The 23,731-nt window shown below is 41.3% G+C and overlaps 2 protein-coding genes across 3 annotated transcripts in view; one reads left to right on the forward strand and one right to left on the reverse strand.

The window, feature by feature from the left end:
• WDR4 (WD repeat domain 4) overlaps positions 1-23,731 on the forward strand; it is a 208,983-nt gene that overhangs the window by 86,586 nt on the left and 98,666 nt on the right. The window lies entirely within an intron of this gene.
• Positions 1-23,731, reverse strand: part of PDE9A (phosphodiesterase 9A) — a 77,499-nt gene that overhangs the window by 48,210 nt on the left and 5,558 nt on the right. Inside the window, exons 2-4 of one of the 2 annotated variants that reach the window (XM_063126588.1) lie at positions 21,140-21,210; positions 14,635-14,712; positions 13,790-13,833 (exon numbers count right to left, since the gene is read on the reverse strand). In XM_063126588.1, coding sequence (XP_062982658.1) covers positions 13,790-13,833; positions 14,635-14,712; positions 21,140-21,210 — 193 coding nt within the window. Of the gene's footprint in view, positions 1-1,234; positions 1,390-13,789; positions 13,834-14,634; positions 14,713-21,139; positions 21,211-23,731 lie in introns of those variants that run through there. The other variant, XM_063126587.1, reaches the window with a different exon arrangement.

Consider the following 23,731-nt stretch of genomic DNA (forward strand, 5'->3'; position numbering starts at 1 on the left):
TCCATTCCTGGGGTGGTAAGAAGGTGGTGTGCAAAGTTGCACTTGTGCAACAGTAATAGCTTACATAATATTTGAGTGTATGGGAGGTACTGCAAGTGGATTTTGTATTTTATACTTGGAAGAGACGTACGAGCAAGCGCTTCATAACTGTTTGTCTATCTCTATGCAATTAAAGTTTGACAAAGTAAGCACAGACCACTGATTTAATCAAATAAGAAATGCCTATGTTGAATCAGACCAAAGGTGAATGTCATCTATCTGTAATACTGGCCAACCAGATGTCCTGGGAAACTCACAAGCAGAGCAAAGTGGAGACAATTATAACCTGCTGTTTGCCCCCAGAAACAGGTAATCAGTGGTAGATTTCTTTTGAATATCAACCACAAAATGCAGTACAAACTATTACAATTGTACACTTTAGAAAATGTGACATGTCATACAAAACAATTTGTTTTAAATGGCTTTTAAATATTAAGAGTCAGATTGTACTGTCCTAATATAAGGGCAAAAATATTGTATCTCTGTGTGGGTGGGTGATTTAAGGAACTCGATCTCAGCAAACCAAAAGTCACTGAAACTAAAGGATGTATATCAGTTTCAGCTTAAATGAACTATGAATTATTAAAAACATATTTTATCATTTTTAACTTTTCTCTTCCTATAAGCAATCAATGTTTAAATATGTGCTGCTTTGATATGTAGTCTTAATGCAAAACTTAATGCAAGAAATAAAATTAAACAGATATCCATGACATTAGTACACCATTGATGTTCATATGCCTGAGGATATAATGCCTACCAATATTTAAAATCTACTCCAGATGGATGTTGCTCTCTTTAAAGTGTGCACCTTATCCAAACTAATTTTCCTGATCAACACTACAAGGTGTATGACCTTTTTCTCTGGTTTGACATTTTGCAAAGATTTGACTTTCATTTTTTATGAACCTAAAAGAATGATCACACACAAAGCTTGAAAAGCTCAGAATCAGAGTATATCCATCCAGTGCAAGGTATTTGTTTACCTACATAGTTTTATTTTTGTTAAGCTACTCCAAAATGCAGCAAAGAGAACAATAAATAGATTAGTTCTAGTCAAGTAAACAGCTTTCGCTTATTTTTAAAGAAGGGGGGTGGGGAACAGTTCCCAACCTCTGCTGGAAATCATACAGCCAAACCTAAACCAATAATGCTTTTAATTTAAAAATACCATGAAAGATTTGTTTCTGCTTACCGTACGCAAAGCCACGGAGCTTCATACAAGGGAAAAGCAAGAATAAACTCTGAACCCCGTGTATCCCATATCCATTGCTTCTCAGAACTTTGGCAGTGGCTGAAGCATACAAGAGAGTGACAAGGTCCTATAAAAACAATCCAGTCTTTTTTTCTTCTTTTTTTTAAAAAGGAAAAAAAACCCAGCCCTAGATGTTCTACTCTCCCTCCCTCTCACTGACAAAACTCACTTAAAGTACTAGGACATTCTAATCCAGAGAACAGTCAACTGAAGCCTGATGTTTATAGATGTAATAAAAGAATGAAGACGTATGTTTTTATAACCCCACAGCACAGTAAAGATATATGACTCGCAGTTCCTCTTGTCTTAAAGAGACAAAGGTCCCTTTCCCCTATACTGGCATTAACTGTTTACTTAATTCCTGGATCGCATAGCACTATCTGTGAAATGGGAACATCTTTTTGATGACCTCAGCTACTTATTTAAAATATCCCTTTTAATTTGCAAAATGCTCTGAGATTGTTATTGGTCTCACTCTCACCACCTCTCTCTCGAGAGGTGTAACGGTTGCCAACTTTTCCTTTTCCTGGCAGTGCTTTTCCTGTGAGGCCTTTAACAGCTGGGTGCAAAGAAGTGACAATTCAACAGATTAAGCGTTCTCCATCACTGCATCTGCATGCTGGGGAAAGCTTTGCCAGATGAATTTCTGTTGCTTCTCACACAGCTGTTAAAGGCACAGGAGCCCACAGTGTCACTCTTGAATGCACTTGATTGCTTGGATCCATTTCAATCTGGCTTTGGGCCTGGTTCCAGCATGGAAACTGCCTTCGTCACTCGTATTCTGGGGAAATGGCAGGAGGAGTGTGCCCCTGCTCATTTTGTTGGACCTCTCCCTGGCATTTGATAGCATTCACCATGGTATGTCTGGTTTAGATAGGCTGAGACTGAGCTCCATCAGACAAGCATTTTGTTGCACGCTCATTACTGGCCACTCAAGGGGGGGATCTACACTACGGCTTTAAAGCGCTTTATAACAGTTTTGACAACTGTTGGAGCCCAGGACACACTGCATATACAGTTTTCAAAACGTTTTCAAAGTGCTTTAAAGCGCTTTAAAAGCAATAGTGTAGATCCCCCCAAGGATTTTCCCAGATCCCTCTCATGACATCGTCTGCCTCTCATCCCTTCTAGCGACAAAAAAACAGCCCAGTAAGTCCAACTTATTTTTAAAGACGGAAGTTACTGCTACCTCCTGCTGTGTGCAGGAGAAGCTGCAGGATCAAAATGGCCCACTGAATGGACCATGTGCACGTTGTTTACTTCCTCTTTCAAAAGAGGAAGTATTGTGGGACAAACGCGCGCACAGAAAAACGACAGTAAGCAAAAGCGATTTCCTCCGTGTGATGATGCTCTGAGAATAGTGTGTTTCAGTGGTTTTGCCCCTGCTTGGACAACTGATTCCAGGCAGTGGTGCTTTGAGACTACTGCTCATCTGCATCATATTTATACTATGGGGTCTCACAGGGGTTTCTTCTGGTCTCTTACACCTTTTAGCATCTACATGAAACCACTCAGCGATGTCATCCAGAGATTCAGCATCTGGTGCCATCAATATATTGATGACACCCAACTCTGCTTTAGCTTTTCATCAGTCAGATGAGATAGTGCTGAATTGGTGTCTGGAAGTAGTAATGGAATAAATGTGGGCCAATAAAATGAAGCTTTATCATACCAAGATGGATGGGAAGTGCTGTCTGACCAGGGAGGTGGTTTGAGCTGGTTCTGGTGGTTCAACCTGTTCCGGATGGGCTTTCACTCTTCTTAAAGGCTCAGCTTTGCAGTTTAGGGTTCTCATAGATTTGGAATAGTCACTAGATACCCAACTGTGGCATACAGTGCTTTTCACCAGCTGCAGCTGGCGTGTCAACTCCAACCTCTCCTGGCCACAGTTATCCATACACTAAGAACACAAGAAGAGCCCTGTTGGATCAGATCAAAGGTCTATCTAGTCCAGCCTTCTATTCACACCATGGCCAACCAGCTCTCTTGGGAAGCCCGCAACAGGACATGAAGGCAATAACACTTTCCTGCTCATGTTCCTCAGCAACAGTTATAATATAGAGGCATCTTGCTTCCAATACTCGAGGTTATATATAACCATCATGACTTATGACTACTGTTGGCCTTATCCTCCATGAATTTGTGTGGTTCCCTTTTAAAGCTGTCCAAGTTGGCAACTAGCATTACATCTTGTCAGATAGAAAGGCTCTAGCTTAGCAAGACAGAGGTTTCTTTTTTTAATATGAAGGAAGTGTGTGTGTGTGTATGCTCATCTTCCAGGGTGGTGTGCAATTTTCTCTCATGCCATTTTTTGCCTAGGGCACTACTGTCCCCCTGTGGGGGGAATAGCTTGGGGGTTCTCCTAGAACCATCTCTGTCACTTGAAGCCCAGGTGGCCTCGGTGGCACAGAGTGCCTTCTACCAACTTTGGTTGGTGTCCCAGCTACGCCCTTGTCTGGACAGAGATAATTTCGCTTCAGTTGTCTATGCTCTGGTAACCTCCAAGTTAGATTTCTGCAATGCACTCTACGTGTGGCTGCCTTTGAAGATGATTCATAAGCTGCAGCTTGTGCAAAATGCAGCAGCCAGATTGGTAACAGGGACCAGAAGGTTTGAACATATAAGACCAACTCTGGCCTGTTGTATTGGCTGCCTGTACATTTCTGAGCCCGATTCAAGGTGCTGGTTTTAACCTATAAAGCCTTACATGGCTTGGGATTACAATTAGATTGTAAGCCTATGCGGCAGGGTCTTGCTATTTACTGTTTTACTCTGTACAGCACCATGTACATTGATGGTGCTATATAAATAAATAATAATAATAATAATAATACCTGACGAAACGCTTCTTCCGACATGGACCTACCCGTACACTACGCTCAACATCTAAGGTCCTCCTCCAGGTGCGTACTCCGAGGGAAGCTTGGAAGATGGCAACAAGGGAGATAGCCTTTTCTGTGGTGGCCCCTCAATTATGGACCTTTTCTGTGGTGGCCCCTCAATTATGGACCTATCTCCCCGATGAGGCCTGCCTGGTGCCAACATTGTTATCTTTCCAGTGCAAAGTTAAGATTTCCCTTTTCTTCCAGGCATTTAACAGCAAATGTTAAGTTTTTTACTGACTCCAAAATGAGCTTTGGCCTCGCTGAGTGTTTTAAAAAATCCTTTTAAATGTTAGCTGTTTTTATGCTTTTGTTTTTAAATTTTGTATATTGATTTTTAATGTCCAGTCTTTTTAATCTAATCCTTTTAATCTTTGTAAACCGCCCAGAGAGCTTCGGCTATGGGGTGGTATAAAATGTAATAAATAAATAAATAAAAATAATAAAGCACTCACCCAGGTTGAAACCCTGTGTGGGAGATTTGCTGCTACGCTTGGCAAGCACTTCACATGGGGAGAACTCCTCAGAGAATGCTGTGAATGTGTGTAGCTGCTTCTGGGATGTGGCCATACTCAAGTGTCCTGTTTCCTACACCAAACCCAGGCCATAATTTCCCAAATTGTAAGGTATTCACCCATGTAGGTGTTAAGCCAGTCAGTTAAATCCTCCCTTCCCATTTTTAAAAAATCCTTGGTTTACATAAAAGTTTAGAACAACAACAACAACAACAACAACAATTTTTCTCTCATAAAAGTTTAGAACAATAATAATAATAATCTGTGTGTGTGTGTGTGTGTGAGAGAGAGAGTGTTGATGTTAATAAAGGGGCCAATTTACATGAGAGTAGATGGTAGTTTAAGTAGCCATACCTTTAAAGATAATAAGCAGTACTTTAAATTGAATCTGAAAATGGACTACAAGCCAATGATGGTTCTGCAAAAGAAGAGTCACATGCTCCTGAGAAACTACTTGCCACATTCTAAACCTGCTAAAGTTTCTGAACATCTCTCATAGAGTGCATTGCAACAATCCAGTCTTGATAGAACCAGGGCATCCTTGCGCAACATAGTGCTGGAAATATTTATGGAAAAATTATTGTCCTTTGCAACTGACTGTGATAGTTCATAGTGGAACAATCCATTGACAGCAAGCAGTAATTTTCCAGCATACAGTCCTAGCAACCGGTATCATTGCCATCTGTAGCCCAGTACGACGGAAGATAGATGTTTTTATAACCCTAGAGTTCAGTCAAGATTTATGGTCAACTAAAACAGTGCGTAAAGCAGTGCTCTGGGGGACAAGGAGTGATACTATTAGGATATATCTTGTGCACATATGACATGCAGGACAGAAGTATCTTGCTACAGAAGGGAGCCTCAGGAATTACCATGATCTAAAAGACTATCACTTTAGCTATCCTCAAAAGAAGAGCACAGAAGAAAAACATTTGACTTGCAGTCAGAAATATATCCTATTCACTTAGATCAGAGGTGGGCCATGGACACATTTGGCTATTTGAGAAACTGGCCTGGGGCATCACCACAAAATGGACGCTATGGCAGGTATGGCTAGTCACAAAGGACAATTAATTTGCCCAAAGGTCTGGGCCCCAACACACAAAGTAACTTCTTTGAACCCCTAAGTTTTCAGTGCTGAAGCTTACCTAAAATTGAGCAGATTAAAATATAATAAATACATACATAAATAATAAACACACAACCTTTTTGGGGTCACAGTTTCTTCCTCTGAAGTTAATAGATAAATGTTTTTGAAGGGAGAAAATAAAACTTTACCCTCTTCAATATCCTTGAGTGAAATGCGGAATGTTTACACAAGAGGCCACAGCCGTGGGGTAAAACCCATCTTTTCCCTATGGCTGTCTTTTGCATAGACACTCTTTATGGTGTGTGTAGTACTCTCAGCAAGGTCTCTAGTCTGACATCAATGGGAACTCTTCTCAGAACGAGCACTTGATGTGCAACAGAAACTCATGTTGTGGATGCAACACCTGCAATGTGGGGAAAAACTGTTTTATTTGACCTCTTCCTCAAAAGGCCAAATTATGTCAGCCTTCAATTTCAGCAAGCAAACAGATGCATGTTAATCCTGCAAACAAAAAGAAACCTCACTCTTAATAAATATATGCTGCAGCAAGTTCCACATCTATCTATCATCACCTTATTTGCGACTTACCACCTGAATGATACTTTATGTATGGTTTAAGAGTAGCACATTTAATTTAATCTATTTATTTTTAGAATGCATACTAAAATGTGGCTGGGGCAGTTAGATGATCCATACCCCAGCTCCATGTGGGTCGTACTATGCAACGATTGCAAAAATCTCAATCTGGAAGGGGAAAATAGTATTATGAGGTTGGATGTTCTCTTGGAATCCCTTCCAGCTCTGTGATTCTAGAATGTAAGAGAGGGGTCTTTCAATCTGGTCAAACCAGTAGGACCATTGGAGGTTATATTAATGGCCATGGCAGAGTGGTCAAGTACATTTCCTTTCCTTTCCTCTCTCTCTCTCTCTCTCTCTCTCTCTTTTAAAAGGAGATTAGCATTTTAAGGAAAGGTCAAGGGGTTTGCACATAACCTTTCTTTGATTTGGAATCAACTCATCACTAATGAGTTTGGATCCAGATTTAGTCATGACTACTTTTAGTCATGACTAACATGTCCCATTGATTTCAATGGATCTACTCTAAGGGCTCATCTACACCAAGCAGAATATTCCACTATGGAAGCGGTATATAAAAGGCAGGAGCCACACCAAGCAGCATATAGCAGTATATAGTATGTCTCAATGGGCCCCAACAGTTGTCAGTGCACTTCAATACCGCTATAAAGCAGTAGTGTGGCTCCTGCCTTTTATATACCACTTTCATAGTGGAATATGCACTGCTTAGTGTAGATGAGCCCTATGTATGACTAAATCTGGTTCCAGACCATGATCTTTCTTAGGAAACTGTAGGGAAAAGCCCATCTATTTCCAAGGTGTTCTCCTCCAGCTTCTAATGTTGGCGCATATGCTTTACCGATAGTGCTCTAGGCATGCACATTATCGTATTACCTCTAGGAATTGTGGTTCCCAGCACCAGCCATAGCAGAGAGCCATTTCGGGATGCAACAATCTACCCCCTCCCCCAAAATACCTGGGAACAAGAGAGGGTTCTAGATCTGGAGTATGGAGAGTAAAACAACCACATAAAATATTTGCATGGAAACAACTGGGAAAATAACTCAAATAAAAACATGAATCACTAAACAAAAGAATGTATGTATGGTTGGGTTGTCCGGGCACACAGCTCACATCAATCAATTAGAGCTTCATCAAGATTAACAGGCTAACATTAATAAATGTCTATGCCTCTACCTGCAAATCAGCTGACTTTGTGGTTTACATAAATTCACAGTGATCAATGTAAGGTTCATCAAGATTGTCTGGAAGCACCTCTGGTCAGCCTGAGTGGCTGGTCAGCATGTGCAGGTGCTGAATCTTGTTCTACGTTTTTAGCCAAATAGTAACTTCTTGAGGAACTTTTGGCAGTTATGAATTGCCAAAAAAAGAGGAAATGCATCAACAAAAAAGAGGACAAAAGGAGACAGTGGTTTGCATAAAATGTGCACATGCTAATTTATTAGTGCAGATGCAAATTTAGAATTAATTATAATACAGTGTGTCTCACCATAGTGTGGAAGACTACGACCAGGTGACCTCTGTGCCTGCCTGTTAAGTCTGCTTTTCTGGTGTTAAGTGCTGATGGGCAGCAGTTCCTTATTTTTAAAATGAAATGGGTCAGGATAGCTCTTTGAATAGTGCATGCCTTCAAATAGACGATTGTCCTCTGCGAAGGAGAGCACATGGCCACACTATGGGAAAATGATGCTCTATGTGGCTGAACATTACCAGCTAGATAAATTCAGACCCTGAACCAGGTGATTATGAACTTGTTTGGTGGCATCAACAAAAGAGAATCTTTCCTATAGAAAAACCATGTCCATCCAAATGCCATTGTCATAGGCTAGTGGACTAAAAGTTGAAGGCAAGCACAAGGCACAATAAGGTCCCATCCCAGTCACTAACCTCCCTTACTGTCTGCTTTTTCCATGTTTTGCTATTGCCTGTGGCCGAGTCACTTAATTGGGTTGAAAGTCAAAGACTTACTCTAAAGAGAACTTGGGGAGAGAGGCCAACAAAATCATTTTTGAATTGTTATTTTTCCTGGCACAGTTGTGATGAAGCTCAAGTCTCCTGGGCTAATCCAAAGGAAAACCTCTTCTGCAGGGAGACAAATTGCCAACAAAGAACTCCTACGTAATCCAAATGTTTCATGTCTTGACATAATTAAGCAATTTAGTTTTTGTGTCAGATTACAAAATTGGCACGAGAGTGAAACAGCATACCTTTAATTATTAAACTCCTGGGGTTTCATTTGAAGCCCTATTTACCATCAACACAATCAATTGGCTTGTCTATCAAGAGCTATGTTCCCAGTGTCTCACCCAAGACTCCTACTAGGGACAGCTGTATAAATCTGTGCTGATCCAACATTCCTAGTCATGCCCTGGAGATCAATTGTTGTCTTTGTTGTTTTCTGACAATCACTTGATAACTCTACTTGCTAGCCAGAAGAGCACAGGCTTGACAACTGATAGTTGGAGTTAAGGATGCTTCCAGGTAAGATACAGAGATTGTGAACTGAATTAGCAACTTTACAGGAAGCCAATCCTTCACAGAAAAAGCAGTGATCTCTCTCTCTCTCTCTCTCTCTCTCTCTCTCTCTCTCTCTCTCTCTCACACACACACACACACACACACACACCCCTAGTAACCCAAATCCCATCCTAGAGCAAAAATGGTCCAATGCCTCCTTGTTTCAGGTTTATTTGTTCAATAGTGTTTCTTAAGGATCTTTTCACACAATCTGGGCCAGCATCAAGGAGGCCCACTACCAATCCCCAAAGCTTTCTGCTGCTCCTTCTCTTTGCTCCTACTGCCTGTTCATCACCTGTATTCTCTGAGCATGGAGACACTGACAAGGGTAAAGAGACAAAGCAGCACCTGTCACTTGCCTTGTACTCCAGATGCTTGTGCAGATGGGCCCTAGAGGGAGAGGACAAGCAAATCAGCAGCAATAACAGTGGCAAGGAGGAAGTGCACCCACCAGAGATGGAGGTCCACTGATGGCATCTTGGCCAAGGTCCCTGCAAACCTGGAACTGACACTGCACACAATCAAATTTCCCCTGAGCCCGCACTTTACTCTTGGTGTGAAACTCCCACTGATCCTTTTTCACACAAGGCCTCCATTTTAGCTTTCACTCACAAGGAGCATAGAGGTTTCACAGCCAGGATCAAAGCCTCCCACTCTACAGTCGAGCAACTGCCTTGTGGTTATGTTTTTTTATTTCAAAACTAGGGAGGATGAATCTGTCAATTTGGGTTTCTTTCATTTCTCATTTTTCCAATCTTACATTTAGCACATAGAATCATAGAAACATAGAATAGCAGAGTTGGAAGGGGCCTACAAGGTCATCGAGTCCAACCCCCTGCTCAATGCAGGAATCCACCCAAAAGCATCCCTGACAGATGGTTGTCCAGATGCCATTTGAATGTCTCTAGTGTGGAAGAGCCCACAACCTCCCTAGGTAACTGATTCCATTGTCATACTGCTCTAACAGTCAGGAAGTTTTTCCTGATGTCCAGCTTGAATCTGGCTTCCTTTAACTTGAGCCCATTATTCCGTGTCCTGCACTCTGGGAGGATTGAGAAAAGATCCTGGCCCTCCTCTGTGTGACAACCTTTTAAGTATTTGAAGAGTGCTATCATGTCTCCCCTCAATCTTCTCTTCTACAGGCTAAACACGCCCAGTTCTTTCAGTCTCTCATCATAGGGCTTTGTTTCCAGACCCCTGATCATCCTGGTTGCCCTCCTCTGAACACGCTGAAGAGCTCTGTTCACGCTCTTGAACTTTGAGTATTTTTCCAGTCTTACATTCATGGTATTTAAATTTCCATGAAAATTCATAGGCATTTTTGTGCACATTTCACTGAATGCATGCATTTTAATGCATTTTCATCTAACATACATATTTTTTTCACAATACAAGCAAGCTTCCTAATATGATGCATTTTTGAAATCATTATTTCCCCGTAATATACACATCTTCATATCATGTTTTGAGTGGAGAACTCCATTGCAGCATTCGAAGAAGTGTGGATTTCAAGTTTCGGTCCATGTAGTAGTTCAAGCACTTGAAATTAAGTAAGTTATCAGTATTAAAAACTGAACCAAACAAATTTCCCCATCCCTGTTTAGTACATGAAAAACCACCTTCCCACCTTCCATTAAACTTTCTCAGCATTACATCACACTAGTGCAACCAAGAAACAGAACCAAAGAAGGGAGATATGAACAGACAGGATTAATTGGTCTAGATTTTGCAGTGTGTTGGAACTTCTCTTAGTACCTCACCATCACTTGTCATAATGGTGAGCATTTTGCTAGTACTCCAAAATTACAAGAAATGGAAGAGCGTGTGTGACTCTACCCTACCTTCTCTACATGGAGAGTCTTTCAGTGATAATAGATTGAATTCCTGTCTGCACATAATAAATGAAAACAAGTGGAACCTGCAACAAAATGTTGCAGAGTGATGTGGTTCAGGGTTTCATCTGGCTAAACATCCCCATTTCCAACATATTCCATCCCACACCACATCCCAGTGTTCTGTTTTCCCCCAGCATCCCGTGGTCACTGAATGTTGGGTTGTTTCAGTATTTCCCCACTATTAGGGTCTTTTCCCCCCTAAAGTTTTTTAGTGCTTCTACAATCCTGGGCCTTCTGTTACCTCCCCATTGTGTGTAGGTGGGGCCATTTGAGCTACATAAGGACCAGTGAGGATCCAAACTCAGAGATGAGTTTGTTATTTGTACATGCTGTGGTCATGCTGCTGTGGTTGTCTTCCCCAGCCTTAGCCCTGCTGAGAGGTGGTCTCCCATACAGAAATTGTGAAGCAGACAATGAACAATAAACAAACAAACTAAGAATAGCACTAAAGAGAAGTAAATTACAAAATAGTGAGACATTGCTATGGAAAACAGCATTGTTCCTGTTTGGCACTTAAGTTAAAAAGAAATCACTCCACAAGCACTTTTGCATTGGAGTTGCCTCCATTTTAACACAACATTATCAGTCCTCCTCCCTTGCAATTTGCAGTTCTACGGAAAGCACTAGTGCAGTTTTAAGTGCCTCGGAAATGATAACTGCCTATGAAACACTAACTCTTTTGTCTTCTCCTTTTCCATCTGTTTTCTTGCTGAGCCTGCCAGCTTTTGTGATTTTATTATGAGCTGTGGGGAGTGTAGATCTCTTTCCTGTCTCAGCTGAAAATTTCAGCACCCCACCTTTCTCTGGAAAATATATTTTCAGCCCTTACATTTGAAAACTTGCAGGGCAGCACTACAAGCTCGGAAGAGGCAAAAGTAAAATATAAGAACTGTGAGCTAGATGGAGTTAGTTGTGTTTGTCCCACTAACTTCAGTGGAACTTAAACCAAACACCATTCTCTAGATTGGGCCAATGTTGTGAAAAACACATTTCTGCTTATCTAACATAATTCTTTCTGCTTACCAAAACATAATTCTTTCTTTGACTGACACAAGTTCCTCTCTTCTGCAGGGTTTTTTTTTATTTTAAAAAATATTATATCTGTTAAGAGCTCCTAAGAACTTATTTACACTTTGCATTTTCCCCTCATGATGAATGAGTAGCGTTCATGTTTAAAATGGTCACCCCCACCCCACTCCACCATGTGTGGTACTATGAATTGTGTATGGAACCAGAATATTTAAATGGCTGTATTTTGATGCAATGAACAGAACCTTGATGGTGGGGAAGAGACTGAGCCCTACTTCTTGTGCTTATTGCGTGGAAAACCCAGAGATTTAGATATGTGTCTGCTATCGGCATTTGATGCTATTGTAGGCGTATTTTGCCATTTAAACATCGGTTCAAAATACAGGGCAATGGTGTTTACCCTGCCCATCCTCTGCCCTGAAGCCCCCCCAACAAAAAATGATCACGCAACTCTCTGGAAGAGATCTTTACTAACAGGGACTGGCCGGCGAGATCACATGACGCCAGTCCTTTTACAACTTCATTGGCTGCCAGTCCAGGTCCAGGCCCAATTCAAAGTGCTGGTATTAACATTTAAAGCCCTAAACGGTTTGGGGCCAGGTTATCTGAAGGAACGCCTCCTCCCATATGTACCTGCCTGGACCCTAAGGTCCTTCTCAGGGGTCATTCTCCGTGAGCCCCTGCCAAAGGAAGTGAGGCAGGTGGCTACCAGGAGGAGGGCCTTCTCTGCTGTGGCACCCCGGCTGTGAAATGAGCTCCCCAGAGAGGTCTGCCTGGCGCCTACACTGTACTCCTTTCATCGCCAGCTGAAGACCTTTTTATTCACTCAGTATTTTAACACTTAATTTTAACTTAAATTTAAATTATACTGTTTTAACTCTGTATTTTAACCTTATATCAATTTTGCTGCGTGGTTTTATCCTGGTTGTGCTTTTTATATTGTATTTTGTATTTGTGTTTTTAACTTGTTGGTTGTTTTATGATGGTTTTAATTTTTGTGAACCGCCCAGAGAGCTTCGGCTATTGGGCGGTATAAAAATGTAATAAATAAATAAATAAATAAATAAATAAAATCTTGAGGGGGGGGGGGAGGACAGGAGACTGCAAGGTAAATGCTGTTGGATGCTGTTTTCCTGACAGACAGACTCCTCTGAGTGCAACCCATAAAGGCGCCAACCTAGAGAAAGCTAGTTGCACATTGACACTTGTTAGTTGCAAACATTAATTTCAATGGAATTTAAGTGTAAATTGCTTTCGTTAGGTTTAGGAAAAGTGTGAAATATCTCTAATTTCATGCCATGGGGCTGCTATCACATTTCAACACTGGCAAACAAGTGGGTGGGGTCAATTCCACAGGTCTTTCTCATCATATCATTGTAAGGCTTCAAACGTTATTTATTTATTTATTTTATATCCTGCCCTTCCTCACAAAGAACCCAGGGCAGCTAACAACCTGTATAAAACACAGCAGCCACATAAATAACGTTAAAGCCATGAGTCTAAAATATATGAGAGCAGTTGTCTAGTCCGCCAAAGCCTGTACAAATAAATAGGTCTTTAACTGGCACCTAAACGACAACAACATGGGAAACAGCCGAATCTCTAGCAGAAGAGAATTCTATAGCTGGGGTTTCACCACCAAAAAGGCCCTGATACATGTGTGAGCTCCATGGGCCACATTCCACAAGGGCACCACAAGCAAAGCCTCCTTGGCAGTATTGTGGGATGAACCTATGAAAAAGGGAGCTCCCTTTGCACAGATCTCATATGTAAAGGGAAGCACAGGCTCAGTAAAACCAATGAAGCTAAAATCTACAGTAAAGTCTTCAGTTCTATTGCTTGAAAGGCACTTAACTTATACTGGATTTAAATCCATCTAGGTGGAACATGATTCAGTCTACCCACCTGAATTTAGATTTACAAACTTGAGAAGCACGCTAAAATTACATTCTGGCTGAAATACTGTTTACCTATTAGTTGTCCAGTGGCTACAGGTATCACTTTGTATGGAGTCCTGCAAGAGACAAAAGAGAGACAGTCACACTTTCAAATGATTTCAGAGTTATAAAACATGGGAAGAAAAATTGGTTATGGAGCTTGTGTTTCCAATTTATCCAGGGAAAAGAGCATGCATTTTTTGCCCCCCTACCCCCTCACAGGGGCTTGGCTGTGTTCAAAAAGTTCTGGCGACATACACAAGTCCTGCAGAACATTAATTGAGGGCAAAAACACATTCCCTGTTTGTGACCCCAAGGATTAGACCGGAAAGAACAGTGGGGAAGAAAACTATAACTTGCAGCATAAACAGCTGTGGTGAGGAAAAAATAACAGGGCCAAAGCAGACCCTAAGAGGCCTGGGAAAATTAAGAGCAGCTTTGGGGGAAAAGTGGAGCCTTAGGCTGTGCGTTAATGAGTGCGCACCTCCAGACACATCTGCGGGCAGAAAAATGTTTTGGTTTGCTTCTTCTAGTAAAGGACTAGGGAAAGCTGTGAGCATAAGGAAGTGTAAGCCCCCAGAGGAATCTGAGTGGGATGGGAAAAGAGGTTTTTCACATGAACTAATTCTTGCAGCATTTTATATGTTTGTTTTTTAAAAAAATAGTGAAAGGGCCTCTAGAACTGTAATAGAGGAATTTTGCTGTTTCCCACTGCATATTGTCTTATACCAGTCATGCAAAAAATACAACCAGTGAATAAAACACTGCTTTATTCACTTTAGGAATTGTTGGAAAAATTGCTCGTTCCCTGGTGTACCAAGTCCAATACAGCACACAAGGAGGAGAGGAGATGAAGCATTACCAGAACGTATACCTGCCTTTCGGAGTTTGCTGGCATTGTAGGATCAATGGATATCATGCAGTCATCTGCCGTGAAAAGTGAAATGGTTGTATTCCTAGAAGGCAAAGTTCAAAGCCAGGTTCAGTTAATCAGATCCCTAGACTCTTGTGTAATCTCGTATACTTGATAACAAGGCACTATGTTTATTTGACAAATCAAATCACAGATTTGCAACCTTTGGGAGAAAATTGAGAAACAACTGCCATTAATTCCTTGGATGCTCTTTTAGATGAAAGGCATGCTATAAATGTAATAGAGAGGTAGATAAATACAAAGTGTCCAAATGAATACTGCTGAATACTGTTAAATGATTTCTGGTACAGACTAAAAGACTGAAGAGGTGTCAGTCTTAGGGCTTCTCTACATTAAGCGAAAAACCCGCAGCCTTACCAGAGCTGTCTTCTGAAGTCTACGCGAGTTTACAACTGGCACAAGATGTGTGCTGTTCGTGCCTATTCCTTCCCATATGATGGTGCTGCTATATTGATTTAGATTTAATACCACATTTTTGGTGACTTATAAAATTGCAGATTCCCACTTGAAAACGATGGGAGAGGCATCAGAGACTGACGATGTTGTGGAAAAGGCCCACAAACATCTGTGAGTGAACAATCATGAGCACATTATAAATGCCTCGTATAGAGACCGCCTAAATGTTTGAGGAGGTATGTAATATTGGCGGAAGTCTAAATGCATGTGTTCTTAAAGAACAATATTACAGATAATACTTTAATGGTAGAGAACAATAAAATTGTGAATTACTTTATTTTTATAACAAATATTGAAACATTGATAAACTAGGAGTGGTGGAGAGATAAACAAAACAAGACCTCTTGGAGACGTCTTATCAACTGTCAACAGAAAAACATAACTGTCATCAGAGAGAGCAGTTAGAACCAGGAAGCAAGCCTGAGAATTACATCATGGGACACAAAGAATCTTCAGTTTGAAGAGATATTCTCAGGCTGAGTTTCTTGGGCAGTTGATGTTGGTTACATCTAACATGTAACTGACAATGATGTGATAGGGCTGTTCAAAGAAATGCCCTGACATGTTGTGGGGATAAATGGGATATGACTTCAAGCCACCTCCCCTGATGTTGAGGCATACACTGCCCGTGCCCCCCAGAGGCTGCACTTTCAACAGTAGGGTGAAAGGCAGCCTGTGGACATCCAAGTGTATGTGTGGAGGCAGTGGAGGCTGGTGGCTTCAATGTCAGTGGGGCAGTGAATCCACTCTGGGTTTCAGTCAGAACCAGTGAGAACTCTAAGGTGGAAAGCATCTTGGATAGTTCCTTTGGAGTTCTGACTGTCTCTGACTGAAACCCAGAGTAGATTCATAGCCCCACTGACCTCGGAGTCACCAGCCTCCTTTGTATGTAGGCTTCACCTATGCAAACAAGAACCTTCTAGACAATCAGGACTCTTTTGTGTGTGGAAGAGGCCTATGCACATGCATGTACACAGAGAATCCCTCTTACAATACCAAATGAATGACTAGATCCACTGCTTCTGCAATGTGGCTTTTATGCTGCTAAAAATCATCCTGGTGGGAGTCTACACTGATGTTATTCTAACGTTTTGAATGGGTTACTGTGACACACAGTGTCACGTGACCCTGGGTCTCTAACGTTGTAAATGAGTTGTACTTCTATTTCTTAGTTCTAGCGCGGCTACAGATTCATGTGCCTCGTTCTACTGGCAATTTTCCTCTCCCTCTTCTCTGAGAGTAGCAGAGCTGCTGGGTTTGCTCCGCTCACTTCCTGTTTTCCTTCCTTTGCCCCGTTTGCTATCTTATCTGCTACAGCAGATAAATCACACCAGCGTTATACTGGGCAATCACTGACAATTGCATGCAAAGGACTCAGAAGTTTTCCACCTTATAATCTGCTTTGATTGTGAAGTACTCCTGCCTTAATTGTGCTCCTTTTGCAAAAGATTCGCCCGAGCCGCTGCTGTGGGCACAGGAGCAGGATTTTAAACAAATGCTTACATCTGCGTCAGCTTTATAGATAAAGACACCAAAATTGGCACAGTAATTCAAATACCAAATTTGAATCAAATTGGGTCATCGGTTGATTTTTTATGATTTTTTTTTAACATTTCCCCCCTCTTTGCAAAGGAGCTGAGGAGCACTGTAGCTCTGTGCAGGAAAATAAACAAGGGTCTTTGCTCCCAGTCCAAAACGGGGCTGCTGCTAAAACTTTTCAATTTGGTCACCTATCCAAACCCTGACCAGACCCAACCCCAGCTTAGCTTCAATGAAGTGGTTGGCTCTTATGCATTCAGGCAATTCCCTGGGACTTGTGTTAAGATGTTTTGGGAGGGAGTTTGTGTGTGCTTATGACTATTGCCCTGCACTGCTGGCTAGGAATGAGGCAGGCAGTGGGCGGAGCAAACCCAGCAACTTTGCAACTCTCAGAGAAGAGGGAGAACAACGGAAAAAAATTAACAATGTGCCCTGCAGTAACGTTACAGCTAAACGTAAGTCACGCTAGTGTGCCCCGTGATACAGAGAACCAATACAGAGAACCACATTAGAAAGGGACACTAGCAACATTATAAGACTAGTGTAGATCCGGCCCTGGATGTGAGTGGAAATACTTTTCCCCTGGATTGAAACAGGTCTGCGGATCTCCCTTCTGCAAGCTCTGCTGCCCTGTTCTGGAAACAATAGTCTCTGCTTATTTCAGGTTATTTTTAGAACCACAAAAGGCCCAAAGCACAGGCAATGGGTTGTGAAATAGGATGGGGGAAGGACCATAGCTGAGAACACCAACTTTACATGTAGAAGGTCCCAGCTTCAGTCCCTGGCACCTCCAGGTACGGCTGGAAAAAAACCTGCCTGAAACCCTGGAGAACTGCTGCCAGTCAGTGTCAACAATACTGCGCTAGATGGACCAAGACTCTGATTCAGTATAAGGCAGCTTTCTATGTTCCTCTGTACCCAATATTATTGTGAGGTGATACATTCATCCCCTACCTGTATCAGTGAGATACTCCATTTCATTACATGGAACATTCTGGCTATAAAATTCTGAAACAGGTATGCATCTTTAATATTTACGAAATATAGTGGTGCCTTTTCTCATAGTTTTTGCCTCTGTGATACAGAAAGTGGTGAAAGAGGAAACAGGTGACTCACATTTCTTTTTTTCACAGTTGGCTGTAATATGCAAAGAGTGTGTCCAAGTTAAGTCTTGGATCACTTCCTGTAACATAACAAAGGAAGAACTGTGCTGGATCAGAACAAAGGCCTATCCAACACAGCATATATAGTTTTCTACCGTGCCCAAGCAGCTGTCTGTGAGATACCCATACGTTGGACATGAGTGTAATAGCACCCTGCTGCTTGAGTTCCCCAGCAACTGGCATACACAGGCATACTCCTCTGATACTGAAGATAATATGTAAGTTCATGATTAGTTGCCATTGACAGCCTTATCTCCACAAATTTGTCTAATCCCCCTTTAATGTCATCCAAGCCTGAAAACATGCAAAACAGGCCTATGTTATCACTTTCAGAGCCAAAGAAAAGTAATGTGTGTTTCAGGGATAGACAATGAGAAATCCGAGGGCCCCCGTCTGGCCCAGGGTCTTCCCAGCTGGCTTCGAGTAATAGCCCTAGACCCTCACTTATGAAACTGAGCCGCTTTCTCCTGTGCAAGTTGCTGTTAGGGCAAACAGCACTTTCACTTTTCTCGCTGCGTTTGGATCACCTGTTCATGTGTACACCTGCTGAGAAAAAAAATCGAAATGCCAAGGCTCAAAGACACCCGACATTAATGCATTTGCATCAGTATCTTCTGAAAAAGGAGGAGCATTTTCTGGCACCTTTTCCAGAACTTTCCAGAATGCTTCATTAATGCATGTGTTTACGAAATGCCAAAAGTATATTATTATTATTATTATTATTATTATTATTATTATTATTATTATTATTATTATTATTATTTATTACATTTATATACCACCCCATAGCCGAAGCTCTCTGGGTGGTTTACAAAAGTTTAAAACAGTGAACATTAGGTATATGCGTTACATTGCAGGCCAGACCTGATTCCTATCTATCTGACATGCAATGCCAGGGAAAATCAGCATAAACATCTGGAACAATCGAATGAGCTTCTGAGATTGATGGCCTTATCACTTTGCAGCTGCAGGGCCTCTGGAGTGTCTTTGAGCATATATTGAGCATCTTCCCCTTGCTATAATCTGCACAGGCACATCTAGGCCAGCGGGAAATGTTTTCTGGGTCAGTGATCGGAGTTACCAGGCAAGTTAATCCTGGTACCTGCGATTGGACAAATTAAGCAATAACAGATTGAATCCATGTTGGACCTTTGTGAGAAGCATGGATTTCTTTCAGCACTTTCTGAACGGCTTAGATTGTTAAATAAAACCTCTAAGGGCAACAGAGTGGAAAGGTTCGATAGCACAGGCTGATGACGTTGTTTGACCTACATTAACAGCGGAGCAGACACAAACAGCATAGCACATTGACTTGATCATACTGTGGACTTGCAGAGTTTTATGGGCCACACTTTTCAATATGAGCACAATTATAAAAGGGTTAACATGAGATGATTGCATGTTACAGTTGTGAACAGCACATGTCTGAAAGGTGTTGTAAGGACACAAGAAGAACAATTCTAGTCCAGTGATCTAATAGATTCTGTAACAATATTATTAGTCATTTCTGAAACTGTAAGTTATTTATTAACATCTTGCACAATGCATCTTTAACAGATGCATCTCTTTATAACAAATGCTTCTTTAATAGAGCTGGGAACAAATGGCCTATCAAAATTCTCCACCCTATTTGTGGGCAGAGAAATTGGGGGGACAATTTCACCGAATTTCTCGGAGGAGAGGAGAAATTTTCAACAGTTTCTCACAGGTAAGGCTCACCATTGGCAGGACTTTGTAGCACAGCTTCTTTTTTGTGTAAGGGCTTTTTTAAATTGTGTGTTGTTGTTTTTTGCACAGCCCCCCTTCCCATTTTACATCCACCAGAATGCAGTTGTGAGGGGGGCAGTGTTATGTCTAGTTCCAGGGAAGAAGTGGAGCTAGTGTTGTGTCTAAATCTGTCCACCAATTTCCTGGAAGTTTTCTTTATCCTATGAAAGGGCTTCTATTGTTCTGTCTCATTTTCAGGGTGTTTTATAATTTATTTTTGTGATTTTTTTTGAGTTTACCTAATCACTCAGTGGTGGTTCAGGGTGCAGTGTGTTTGTTTTCTTTCTATTACACATCTCTCCTCTCAGATTGCCTATGCTTCCTGAATTGAAAAAGCCCTTTGGGAAGAATTACCTCATGATATCTTCCCCTGGGCTTTAATTAAAGTCTGAGAAGCCAAGGAAGCCTCAGGCTGCAGGAGAGTGAAAAACAGGTTATCTCCAGGCACCTCCTAAATAAGTTGAACACAAAACCCCCAAACCCAACCCATGAGAATTTCTCCAAAATTTTCTTCACTATTGAATTTCTTTTTGGAAACAGTATCTTCTCTATCAAATTGGAGGAGAGAGGCGGGAGAAATTTTCAGCACAGCACTGATAAAAAATGATGCGTTTACAACCAGGTGACCCAACCCTCAAATTATTCTATCAGTGAAAGTTCTGAACTAAAAATGGTTCCTGCCACTGAAGAAAAAAGAAGATTGTTTCATGAGCCACTTCATTTTCACACGGGCTTTTAATATACAGGATACATATGAGTCACTGGTGCTTTTCACATCTGAATGAAGTCAATGGCAGAGTCACACTAATGTTAACAGAGATGAACTGCACACGTCCATTCCACTTCTGTATGCATTCATGGGAGGATTCAGAGATATTTGAGAGCCAACAGAAGAGCTTCTGTAGTGGTAACCTGCCCACACTTGCTGCATCTTTAATATCCATTCCTGGACAAACAGGACCTAATCCTGGCTCAGGTCTCATTCCAGAAGATGACATCATAATCTTATTATCAACAAGCTTTCAAAAATCATGCATCACGGCTTTATTATACTACAGACTGGTACTATGTATACTTAGTATGTATTACAAAATGCTGGCTGTAAACTTCAAATCTCTAAACAGCTTGGGTCCAATGTCAATATAGGACCACCAGCTTCTGTATAAATATGCCTGCCCATTGAGATCCTTGGAAGGCCCTCTAAATCAGAGCTGATGTAGCATAGTGACTAAGAGCATCATCATACAGGGGGAAATCATGTTTGTTTACTGTGGCTTTTCCACCCGCACATTTGTCCCTCATTACTTCCTCTTTTGAAAGAGGAAGTAAACAACGTGCATGTGGCCCACTGAAGTGGGCTGTTTTGATCCCGCTGCTTCTCCTGCACATAGCAGGAGATAGTGGCAATTGCTTTGTGATATTTCTATTTTCTTCATAAGTATGAAAAGAAAAAACATAGCGTTTTGGAAACATAGCATCAGCAGCCCACATAAAGAACAGAATTGCGTCAGAAAATGTATTTACCTTGGTAAACCAGTTGCAATGCAGAAGAGGTCCATAATATCTCTCGAGTTACAGTACTTACTGAAGGCCACCTTCCAAAGGAAATAAAAACAGTGAAGACAAAACAAGACCTTCTAATGGCAGTTTTAATCTACATCCTGTAGATGTGGCATTAATTTACACAACCATTTTAGCACTTAAATACATCTGATTTTGAATATCATCTGGTTCCCAGTCTTTAATCTTTCAAGCCCTTTAAGTCATTTTATCGTATTTTCTGTTTGTGAAGCGAACAAATAATAAAAGGGATATTTAGGAACCTAAGACAATCTATTAATAAAAATCAGATTAACAAGAGAGTAACGGCTAGCATAATTTGCATGTATGTGCTGTATATGCACACACTCACAAACTGAACATAACAAATTAGCAGGGCCCCCAAAGGCAATTTGCATAATATTTGACCATATATTTTACCTCTGAAACACAGAGGAGGGGAATCTCAGACCTGAGGTCCAAATTCAGCTTCCTAGGGTCCCAATCCAGCCCTCTGGGGGTCCCCAGGCAGCCTTTCCCAGACCCCATCCCTTTTGCCCAATCAGTGATCATTTGGTGGTCTCCCGACTTTTCTGCATTCCCCCAACCCCATTCGAAAAGGATGAAATGCCTCTCCTAAGGCTTACTTACTGGTAGCAAGAGCTTTCAGCTACAACATACTTTCAGTTACAATATACTAGTATTTTAGCCCCACCCCTTCTGCCTTTGGCTCCACCCCAAAATATGGCCTTCTGAGAGCTTCTCCAAAATGAAATTTGGCATTCAGGCTGAAAGACGTCCCCCACCCCTGCTACAATAGATTAAATAAGACAAAATGGAACTCCTCAAAGTGGCACCCGGTCGAGCCGTATGTGGAGGAAGAGATTAGTACCAGAGATATTGGGGTACTGCACTGTTCATTCCTCTCAGCTCCCACCCCCCAACAAATTTCAAGCATACATCTATGTGAAACCACGTGGAGGGGGAAAATACATTGAAAGAGTAAATAGGTGATTTTCAACAGGAGAGGAGAAGAGGGGGAGGGGGAAGCTGCTACACTGAATAAAGGTAGGCAATGTGGCATCTGTGGGCACTTTTCTTGACACCTGCTGAGGTGGCTCTACTGCTCCCACATATTTTAAAATATCACAGATTCTTCCTGTATTTGCATTACACAGCCACTAGATGACACTACAGTATAGCAAAACTCTGCAAATACACCAGGGCTTCATGCCACCATTCACAGAAATAACAGACTATTCTTATTAGGAAACACATACACACACACACACACACACACACACACACACACACACACACACACACACACTATAATGGTTCCAAAGCATGGGTGATGATACCTGCAAGGTGTAAAGCACCTGCAAGCTACCGTGAGTGGGGGAATCACTAGAGCACAATAAATGCCTTGTGAAAGGCTCTAGGTTACAGGTAAAGCTGTTCTCCCTTTCCTTCTGTAAAGTAAGAAAAAAGACATAAAAAGCAGTGGAAAAATGTGGGAGAGTTTCCAGTGGAAGATGACAACACCTAGACTCTCAGTAAAATTCTGTAAATGAGGCAGAGTAACAGCACTATAAAAGCTTCATCTCAAAGGAGCTCGTGGCTCATTTTTACAGTGTCTAATGTAAGAATATAATTTTGTACATAAGGGCTTCGTTTTTCATTCATTTATTATCACCTTTCATAAAGTCCTATCTTTATAGGATATATCTTTCTGGGTGATCCCTGCCCCCCCTTCCACAATAAAGACAAATTTTGGACAAAGGGTGGTTGTTCTGGAATTCCTACCTAGCTACAATGACTGTTTGTTGTTTAAATTAATGAGATTCAGAGCTGCCTGAAATCTTAGCAGAAGAAAAGATCACAGCAAAAGGAAGCGTCGGAGCAAAAGGACAGGCTTACAGAATGTTACCAATCTGCTAATGGGTGATGAATGCAATCAATGGAGATGTAATGTTATTGCTGTTGAACTTAGAATGAACTTCAAAAATGTGCCGGGCCATTGAGCCTTGAAATTAATTATCATTGAACAGAATGAATGCAAGATAAGTGAGATATGGCAATATAATTGGAGCAAATGGAAGTCAGATAGTTATCCTGGTTAATTAAAACCAAAACTGGGAGACACCATAAATTTAGCAGATGCTCCTCTTTATCCAAGCAATAAGAGGTGATGGCTAAGCAAAACCAAGGCACATAATAAATATATTACTTTATTGTCATACAGATGTTGATGCTACCTTACAGTTTAATAAAAGTTTGTTAGTCTTCTCTGACTCTGGCGTTTTGCAAATGGCCTAGGTAAACACCATAAAACACTCACTCTGATTTGGTTAGTATCTCAGGGTATAAACTGTGGGATTAGTATTTTAAAGATTGATGATGATGATGATGATCTAAAGCATCTTTTCTATTCCAAAAAGAAAGGAACCACCTGAAAAGCGTTTCTCTTTGCTCTGCTCTTTTCAGCACATGTCTGCCCCCAAAGTAGAATATGGTGCTACACAAAGAACTACTTTTCAGAGGGAGCATCTACACCATAGAAGCCCTATTCAGGCA

This window comes from Elgaria multicarinata, chromosome 5, assembly GCF_023053635.1.
Source record: "Elgaria multicarinata webbii isolate HBS135686 ecotype San Diego chromosome 5, rElgMul1.1.pri, whole genome shotgun sequence".
Classification (NCBI taxonomy): Eukaryota; Metazoa; Chordata; class Lepidosauria; order Squamata; family Anguidae; genus Elgaria; species Elgaria multicarinata.